The 10,189-nt window shown below is 31.1% G+C and overlaps 1 protein-coding gene across 1 annotated transcript; it reads right to left on the bottom strand.

Annotated features, from left to right (window-relative positions):
- Positions 1-5,141: 5,141 nt before the first annotated feature.
- Positions 5,142-9,212, bottom strand: LOC129873495 (sugar carrier protein C). The gene is made up of 4 exons (XM_055948603.1): positions 8,968-9,212; positions 8,511-8,833; positions 6,191-6,814; positions 5,142-5,823 (listed from the first exon to the last, which is right to left on the bottom strand). The coding sequence occupies exons 1-4, from the start codon at positions 9,098-9,100 to the stop codon at positions 5,332-5,334; spliced, it is 1,572 nt and encodes a 523-aa protein (XP_055804578.1). The 5' UTR covers positions 9,101-9,212; the 3' UTR covers positions 5,142-5,331.
- Between the last annotated feature and the right edge of the window lie 977 nt (positions 9,213-10,189).

Below are 10,189 nucleotides of genomic sequence, written 5' to 3'. Positions count from 1 at the left end.
CATAATAATCCAAAATAGCAATTGCTCTGACACTCAAAAGTATGACTTAATGGTCAATGAAGAAATTGAAAACTAAAAAACCTAGAATTACTTGATATATGTGCTGATAATATGCATCTCATAAAATTAGTCAAAGTAACGCAAGTTAAACATCACAATTTCAGAAAGTTGTACGTATTCAAACAAGTCATATCTATTAAAATAATTTATTTATTTATTTTTCTCAACTTACCTAATAATAACAAACAATTACTTCAATTTACCTACAACAATATATATGTGAGCCAATTTTTGTGAATATAGGTCCATAGAGATGAAACTGAGTGAGAAATTCAAATGTTACCATGAATAGTAAATTTGCTTTCAACCAAAGTAATGAAGGGAAGAAGTGTAAGGATCAACATGAAAGACAAAACTCTATCATTTGGCTTGGCCATCTTTGTATCTCAAAAGTATAGCTATTTTTATGTGTATGATTTTCATAACTAGTTCTACCTGCTATTATATATATGAGGAGCTCAAGAATAAGAACAAATTAAAGATGTGTAAATAAAATTCTCACCAATGAGAACAAGAAATGCCGGCAAACGGCAGTAGGGTGAGTTGTTACAAAAGAATCAAACAAAGGTTAAAGATGAATAATATGATCAGAACAAGAAGAGAAAGAATAAATGATTGATATATATTAAAATTAGATTTAGAATTTTGTTGTGAACTCACATAATGTTTATGAGTCAGTTATTTGGTGGGTCATGGGCTAAACCACAAAGAGGCCGAAGATTAGACGGCCCAATGATAGATATTCTTTGAGCGGATATTGGGTTATGTCGGTTGATTGAAAGATTATGATAATTATCTCAGCTTTTCCTTCATATTCATATTTCTATCCTTAATTATTTATTATTCCAGTAGTTTAGGAATATCAGAATTTTTGATAATTCATTTCTTAATTTCTTGCAATCATTCGTTCAAACTTCTACGATTCACTCAATCTTAAATACAATTTATTTCTCTCTCATAATCACAAAACACGTATATTATTTACGATCCAAAATCTCAATTTGTTCAAAGCTAAATAGTCATCTGAAAAATCGAATCAATGGCTGAAACTAGCACATTTAAATTTTAATTGAACATAGTGGAAGATGAGAGCAACGTATAATTATGTTCGAATTAATAAAATTAGATAGTAAACCAGTTTCAACTAGACATATGTGATTTTTTCTAGAAAATTCTAGATTGCCAATTATAATCTTTTTGGGCCAATAAAATGTGGAGTCCATAAATAGCAACTAGGAATGAAGCAAACATAACCCAATATGCATCTTAATATAATCCCAACCCATCCATCAATCAGCAACTTTTTCCAAGAAAAAAACATTTTTGGTGTTTAATGGCAAGAAAATGACTAAAACTGATGAATTAGTAATTATTGTTCTTGTTTCTTTAGTATCCTTATAGTAGTACCTATACCTGTCACGCTAGCTCCTTGAATTATTTACAAGTGGTATTTCCAAGTGAAAGAGAGAGGAACAAGTAACAACACTAAATACCACTTGTATACTATTCCTATCCAAAAAAGTATAAAACTCAAAATTGTTATAACTTCCTAGCTATCAAGAAAGTTTTTGCCAAATTGGACAAAAAAAAAGTGTTAGGTGTTTGCCCTGACTTTCCTAGTATAATTAGGTTTTTCTTTTCCTAAAAGGAAAACACAATGTCTCCATATTTGGCTAGTCCTTTTTCTTATAGGAAAAGGTTAATGACTCTATAAATAGAGGCTTATTCCTTCTAACTTAGTAGCATTCACAATGTAATCCTAAAGGGCTTTGAGAGTTTTGTGTAGGGGGAGAAACGGTGAGACACAAGTCTTACGTTAACACTTGTGTGAACCTCTTTTTATTCCGAGTGAATTGTGTGAGGTTATTTCTCTCGATTATTTGTACTCTCATATTTATAGTGGATTGCTCATCTCCTCTTGTGGACGTAGGTCAGTTGACCGAACCACGTTAAATGTTTGTGTCTCTTATGGTATATTTCTCGTTTGTCTTCTTACTCATGGTCATTCAAGGTTTGCTTTGCTAGCTTCCGTATGACACCTAATTATTATTTGTTCTTAACAAAAAGTGCATAGAATCATATGATTCATAGTCATCTTTCTTGCAAAATCCGTGACCTAAATCAAATCAGTAAATAGCTCTACTATTCTACTATATGTTATTAGTAGAGGCAAAAAAGCAAAATCCAAATGCATATTATATGCATTCAATACTATTAATATTTTTGAGGTGGATCATGAAATCCTAGCAAAGAAGTTAGGCAAGACCGTGACCAAATTGAATTAAAAAATAATCTTATCTACTTCCATGTTCTTTTAATTGAAAGGTGCTTATATTAATTACTATGAAGGAGATATGTATGAACATCCACGCCATTTGTCACCTAAAAGTCCCACAAATTTATTCTTACTAATAATAATTGAATGACAATTAGTCAATTACTTTACTCACACAAGCTAAACTTCTTGCTAATAATATGTTTTTTTATAATTTCAGACTAAAATACACCCAATTTTATTGTAAACATATCCTTGCAACTAATTAAACAGCAGTTTACTGATTAGGATTCTTAATTAATTAACCTGAAAGAGGAGAAATAGAAAAATTAGACGCATATTATAGTAGACGCATATTACGGGTAAGAATTCCTATTGTAAGTCTATCCCAACGAGTATTGCGGTACAAAATTAAGGCAAAAGTTTGAAAAATTGGTGGCCAAAATGACTTTATTAGAAGCTTCGTGAGTCCACAACTTTAAGAAGAAATGGGACCAAATTCACATGTTTTTTTTTTTGTACAAAATACGAATCAAATCAAATGATACATCCAACTTTAATGTTTGAAAAGAACGATATTTATTTTGAAAGTCATAATGAATAATTGAATATACGTACCTTAAATAAATAAATAAAAAAGGTTCCTCTTCATTGTGGTCACACTCTTTCTAATAAAGCTAAGACTTTGCTTGTTTCCATGACCACCTCTTAAAGTTTTAAGTTGAAGAAATATTTTGTACATTCAGAAATTAATACAGAAACAAAGAATTATTATTTGGATCCAACTTAGCTTTTGGGGTCAAATAAAGATTTTATAAAAAAGGATATGTTAATTAGCGCATTATGCACAACACAATAACAATATTCTCAGTATAATTTTACAAGTGAAATTTGAAGAAGGTAAAATATACACATATATACCTTACATCTATCTTGTTGAGGTAGAGATATTTTCTTTGATAGACCCTCCACTCAAGTAAAACAGTTCGAAAAAGAAAATATGAAAAATGAAGGAGACATGCTAACGTATGTGAACAACAATATCTAGCCTTAAAAAAAAAAAATAACAACGAAATAATATGATAATCAAACACATGAATCAAAGGTAATAACAGAAACCAAAGAATGAGAAACTTTGAAAATAGTGTTAATACCGCTGATAAGAAATAATTACCAAAGAGTTATCAAAAGTTTCATGTTTAAGGAAATAAATGAAATGCCAGAATTTTCCAACTAGTGTCACTTAGCTTTTACTTAATTTTATGCGACACTTTGTTTTCATCCCAACAATTGTAGTTAAACGCGTTTGGTAATGTCCCATTCCTAAAATTAGCCTTCACATCTCAAAGTTTAGGACAAAGACACAAAACAGACACAAAACAAACACAAAAAAATATTCCTTTTTTTTTCTTGAGTATCATTTATAGCATGTTAGACAAGTTTCCCTAAAGCCAAAAGTGTTTGTTTTAATTTATTTTGAAAAATATATATATGCTTATTTTAGAGGGTTGAGATGTTTGTCCCAACTTTTAGGAAAAAAATAATAATATTTGTTTGATTTGAAGATAAGTTAATTTGGTATTACGTGTATTTATCATTGATTGCTTGATTTTATTGTATTGAAAATAACATGTATTGCAGAAAATTATTCTCTAATATTGACAAAAATGTTTAAAAAAAATAAAAAAAAATTGGCCAAACCGACTGTATGCTAAAAGTATTTCAAAATTACTTCTAACAAAAAAAATTAAAAAATAGATTTTAAAAGTTTAATCAAACCGTATGTATTCTAACAGTGTAAGGGATCTCTTTCCTAGGTAAATACTCCTCCCATCCCAATTTGTAATATTTATTTTAGTGTCCGTTTGAATCGACTTATTTTTTGTGCTTTTAAGTCAAAATAACTTTCAAACAATTTTGAAATGTTTGAATAAAGTTAAAAAAAATGCTTATAAGAACTAATTTTTTAAGTCGAAACAACAAAAATAAGCTAACTTATGACTTTTAGTTTATAATGCATAAGCGAAAAGTCAATCCAAATACGCTTTTAATCTTAAAAAAAAAGACAGATATCATTTGTTTATTTGGAAAGTAACAATAAAGACCAAAACTGGGCATTGGCTGGCCCAGACCACATGCCATACAAAATCCCTACTAGGCTCCTACAAAGTACCTCTACTTCCCTTGCACTCCCCAAATAATAGTCTGTTTGAATTGATTTATTTTAAAGTATTTTATAAGTTGAAACTGCTTATAAGTTAAATAAATAAATAAATGCAGGCTAATTTTTTTTTTTGACTTATAAGCAGTTTCCAACTTATAAGCTGCTTAAAATAAGTTTATCTTAATAAACTCAATTATTTATTGGGGCTAATTTTAAGCACAAAATGACTTTAAGTTGGCCAGTCAAACACTCAAAAAAAATTGAAAACAACTTTTAGGCAGCTTATAAGCCAATCCAAACGGCCTTTAAAAGTTAATTAAGAAGGGTAAAAGTTTATCTTAGAAATTGGCAAATTTACTTCCTACTTTACTCTTAATAACATATTTTATAATCGCACAAATATATATGACTTATTTTAAATTACAATTTTTTAAAAGTCTTCCTTTCATTTTTAAATTTCACAAAAATCAAACACTTTCACAAATGAAGTTACTATTTAAAACAAGATTTTAGTATCCACTATCAAGTGCCCGCTTAAACATGAACATATTTTTGTATTATGGAAGTCTTATACAAAAGACTAGAACTACTTGCATTTGTAGACAAACAAAACATTCAACAAAACAAACAAAAGGCTGCTCATAACACAATTGCTCTGACAAATTTTCTATTAAATTGCTGAGGTTGAAATACAACAAAGTATGTATTTTTCTATGCAAAAGAGAACAAGAGAAACAGTTTCCATCAAATCTAATTAACAATTATCATCATCCCACTACAACATTATACAACATCAAATAAAAATTAAAACCCAAACTAATTCTCTTTTAAGTCATACAATTTTGTAGCCAGCACCCCCTTTAGCCATTTCAACACCAGTTCCATTCCTAGTTCCAGGATAATCCACTTCACTCATGAATTTAGACCAGAACCAATGTTCTTTCCACACAATCGCCATCTCTTCGATCGGAATATTTTTGGTCTCAGGCAAGAAGAAGTAAATGAACACTGTCATAATCACCACAAAGAAGGCGAAAAAGAGGAACAATCCAAACTTCAAGTGACACAACATTGTCAAGAAAATTTGTGCCACTGCAAATGTGAAGATCATGTTCACTGAGACGTTGATACTTTGTGCAGCTGATCGAATTTCGAGTGGGAAAATTTCACTAGGGACTAGCCACCCAAGAGGCCCCCATGACCAAGCAAATCCAGCTACATAAACACAGATGAATATAACAACCACTATGGCATACCACTTTGGCAATTCCCCTGGAGTTCCATTAACTCCAAACTTTATTGCTATAAGAATTGCAACTGCTATCTGTTCATGTAATTAAAAAAAAAAAAACAAGTTCAAGTTAGACATGCAAACTCTAAAGAGCACAATCCACCGACTCTAATTCTGGATTCACCACTATAGATGAAAATGACCAATTTGCAAATATTCACTTTTTAGGCAATCATTTAGATTTTGTCCCTTATTGTTAGAAGTTGCCCAAAGATAACTCTCCGGACTACTTTAGAGACTCGGATCTAATGCTTACTGACTAGTCTAATGTTTGCAACAATTTACAATATCTTAAACCGTGGTATGACGTTTTCTTCGTAAGATTTTCAGTTTGTTCAAAAGGGACTTTTAGACAGCTAAAGAGACAACCGACGAAATTCCAAGAATGAAATGAACTTACTTGGCAAAAGAGCATTTGAACTCCACCTTCAAGAAACAAGAATCTCCTTCCCAATTTATCAACATAGTAAATAGAAACCACAGTGGCAAGGACATTGACTCCACCAGTAATCACAGCAGACATAAGTGAAGCATCAGCACCAAAACCAATAGTCTTAAACAACACTGGTGCATAGAACATAATCACATTGATTCCAGTAAGTTGTTGGAAAAATGGGATCATAATTGCCATTGTGAGATGTGGCCTATATTTCTTTTGCAACAAATTCCTCCAAGGGTGTTCAATTTTCCTAGAAGCCTCACTAGCCACAACTAAATCATTGAACTCTTCATCTACATCTTCAATTCCCCTGATTCTCTTCAGTCTAGCTTTGGCTTCGTCGTGGTTGCCACGTTCGATCATGGAATTTGGGGTCTCAGGGAGGAACAATGAGCCTACTGTGATGATCAATGCAGGTACCATGGCACCTCCTAAGCTCAATCTCCATCCCCAATGAATCTTGGCAAAGAAATAGTTCAACACATTGGCTACAAGTATACCAATTGTGATAGACAGTTGAAAACCAATGTTGAGTGCTCCTCTGTACTTGTATGGAGCCATTTCAGATAAGTATAGAGGAACAGACTGCAATTCAATGAAAAAAACAAAAAAAATTAATCGTCCAATAACAACAAAATCAGGGCTAGATGAAATTAAAAGAAGAAAACAACAAATATTTAAACCCGATTTCAATTTAAGTGTCTTACTATCGTCCCTTTTAGTATGATTAAAAATGAATACCTTTTTCTTTATTTCAATATGTTGTTGCCTGACATATATAAAACCTCAAAATTCAAATAGTATTTTGATTATACGCAAATTTAGTCTTACTTTCATAAATTATGAGTCTAGTCGCAAAATTTTTCGTTCATGGGGCCACTTGTTCTTGTCCTAGTCGATAAAGACAAAAGGTAAATAATACTTAATTAAACAAAGTAAAGAGAACATCATTTGATGATAAATATGTAAATTTTATGATTTGTTACTTTCTAGTCAATTATAAACCAATTTATTTATTACTAAATAGTCGTATTCATGAGCAACGGCGTGGAAAAGAAATCACAAGCACGTCGCTTTAATGGAGAAAAAGTAAGTTTAATTTTTTAATCTCAACAACTATCATTGGATTAAAATATTGGTTATATGACATCATGATAATCATAACTTGTTGAAGAATCCCAAAATAGATTTATTTTTCAAATTAAAGGACTGATGAATGATTTTTAAAGATATGGTAGTGAAATATGCACTGTTTACAGTGCAGAAACAGTGCATAGTGGGGTTTATTTAGCAAAAAGTCTTTTCAAGTAGGGTTAACGTGCAATTGTAAAAGGTAGGTTCCTCTTACTTGGAAGGGGACTCGAAAGTCCAAATCAAAATGATGTTGAATTCAAAACACACTTTTCTTTTAAAACAAAAAGAAATAGTAAAAACAAAACTAAAACGGATTAGAAAAAACAAGTAATTAACTTCTTAGACCTCGACAGTGTTAAACTTTTTCTAAGTCACTTAAAAGGTAATTAAACCTACTGATTTATAAGTTATATGAATAACCTGAAAAAGAAGGTGAATATGCACTATTCATCGATGGACAACGATATAATATTTAGTGAAATTTCACAAATGAGAGTTGGAGGGAGAGGATAAAATATATGCAGATATTATTCATCTCATGGATTTACAGAGTTTGATTCCGGAAAAAATATTTTCACTATTATTAATGGACAACAACAATAAATAGGATTTGAACATGATAGAGAATATGCATACATAACTCCTGACTCGTAAAGATAGATGGAACAGTGAAGTATTTTATGGTGAGAGAAAAATCGTATGTTGTCTAATCTATGCATTAAGTAAGTACTTGCTGCCATTCAGATCCGAACTGTCGGAGAAGTGTTGACCGACAACTTGCCATTACTATATTTTACAGTTTTAAAAACCAAGAAATAAATGCATAAACAAATAAACATAATTCCATGGCATAATCCAAAGAACAGAGGAACCATAGAACAGGACAACCTTGAACTAAATGAAAATAAAATAAAAAGAAGAGAAAGACACACAGATAATGTTGTTCGATTGCATAAACACACTCACATGTTACTACTTTTAACAAAACAAACACCAAATTTGAACTTCAAGACCTACTTGGCACAGACCAACAAACAAATAATTAGGAATATGATCACATGCCATGGCTTTTGCAATAAATACTTTAACAAAACTTAAATTTGAAATAACCAAATAAAAATTAGGAACAAATTTTGGTTGCACGTACCTGATTGGCAAATCCAATACCAAAACCAAGTAAAATACGACCAATAATGAGCATAGCAACATTCTGAGCAAATCCATTGATCAAAGCTCCAGCACAAAACAGGACACCTCCAGAGAGCATGGAAAGTCTCCTACCCAATTTTCTAGTGACAGTAGATGCCACCAGAGAAGACAAGAGGGCAGCCAAATACAACGACGATGTAAACATCGTCAGTGTCTGGCTGTCGAATTTGCAGTACTGATTCGTTGAATCGTCTGCCTTTTGCTTTCTAAACACAGATGGGAAAAATCTACTCAAGAATGAGTCCATTGATGTCACACCCCCTGATCCATACATAAGAAAATCATCATCAGAAATTAACAAAACAAATGTAATCTTTCTAATCCTTTATTTATATCGTCGATGCATATAAGTTAGTAAATATTTAATTTTTCTTCTAGGTGTACAAGTTGCGTACCGGAAATTCCAATATCATAACCGAAAATGAGGCCACCCATGGCAGCGACAATGCAAGTAACAGTAACATAAAGAGTTAATTCGCCGGGATATTCTTTCCCGTTGCCGGGACCAATACCTCCACCACCAGCCATTTTTCCCAGCTGATCACAAAACAAAGTTTTGTGGAAAAAGAATAATTGTTTTAAAATAAGCTTGAAAATGAATTGAGAGATTTGAGAAATGAAGAGAAGAAATATAGAGGAATGGACGTAGGATGGGAAGAGTTTATATAGAAAGTGAAGGAGACTATTACAATGTCGTAAACCCGGGACGTACCTTAGCTGTCACAAACTTTTTTTTTTGTCATTAATGATTTTTTATTTAGCTGTCAAAATTATGCGTAGAATCTTATCTCACATTATTAAAACTTTATAATTGTATTCATCATATTTTAGCGAACGTACAATGAGCGTTGCTTCTTTAAAATAATATAATAAAAAGATTTTAAACCTATATTTTTAAATAATTTAGAATGTGTTAAATTTTAATTCTGAATCATGACATTTACAAAGTTTAGTTGTTTTTTTTTTTTTTTTTTTTTTGGGGGGGGGGGGGGCGGATAGTTAACAAAAATGAAGTGGATAAATTAAATTTCCTTAATTTTCAATTTAATTATTCCTTATTAATTTTTTAATTAGATTCTAACAGCACAACTTATAATTAAGTATCCATTGTAGGAGCTAGGCAAATTTGAATTAGCATAGTAAAGCTCATTAAAAGAGAAAATACTTCCTATCAAAAATCATCACATTAATAAGGCTCAAATCGAAACCTTCATTGAGTGTGAAGACATTTCACTACTAAAATATCACTACTTTCTTTTTGAAAATTGTTAAATGACTATTTTTATAAATATGCTGATTGAATCGGTGAAGAAAAAATATATAATGTTTTAAATCAAAAAATTAGGGATAAAAAATAAATAAAAAAATTATATTTTATAACACAAATTTTTCACTGATTTGCAATTAACTTTTTTACTGTTTTTTTGTAGTATAGTGTTCTACCCATTACAATTTACACCCAACCCTTTGGAGGTAATAATAGTGCCATGTGATTAAGGCTTGTGAATTAATTCAAGTTGATGTGGGAAATGGTGTCCAATGAATTATGAACGGCAGTCAAACGAGGAAGTTCCCACTCAATTGGCAAAATTACACATCAGCCATTACTCATCTAAT

This window comes from Solanum dulcamara, chromosome 11 (genome assembly GCF_947179165.1).
Source record: "Solanum dulcamara chromosome 11, daSolDulc1.2, whole genome shotgun sequence".
Lineage (NCBI taxonomy): Eukaryota > Viridiplantae > Streptophyta > Magnoliopsida > Solanales > Solanaceae > Solanum > Solanum dulcamara.
The sequence above is the reverse complement of the archived record's forward strand: the minus strand, read 5'-3'. Positions and strand labels throughout refer to the sequence as shown.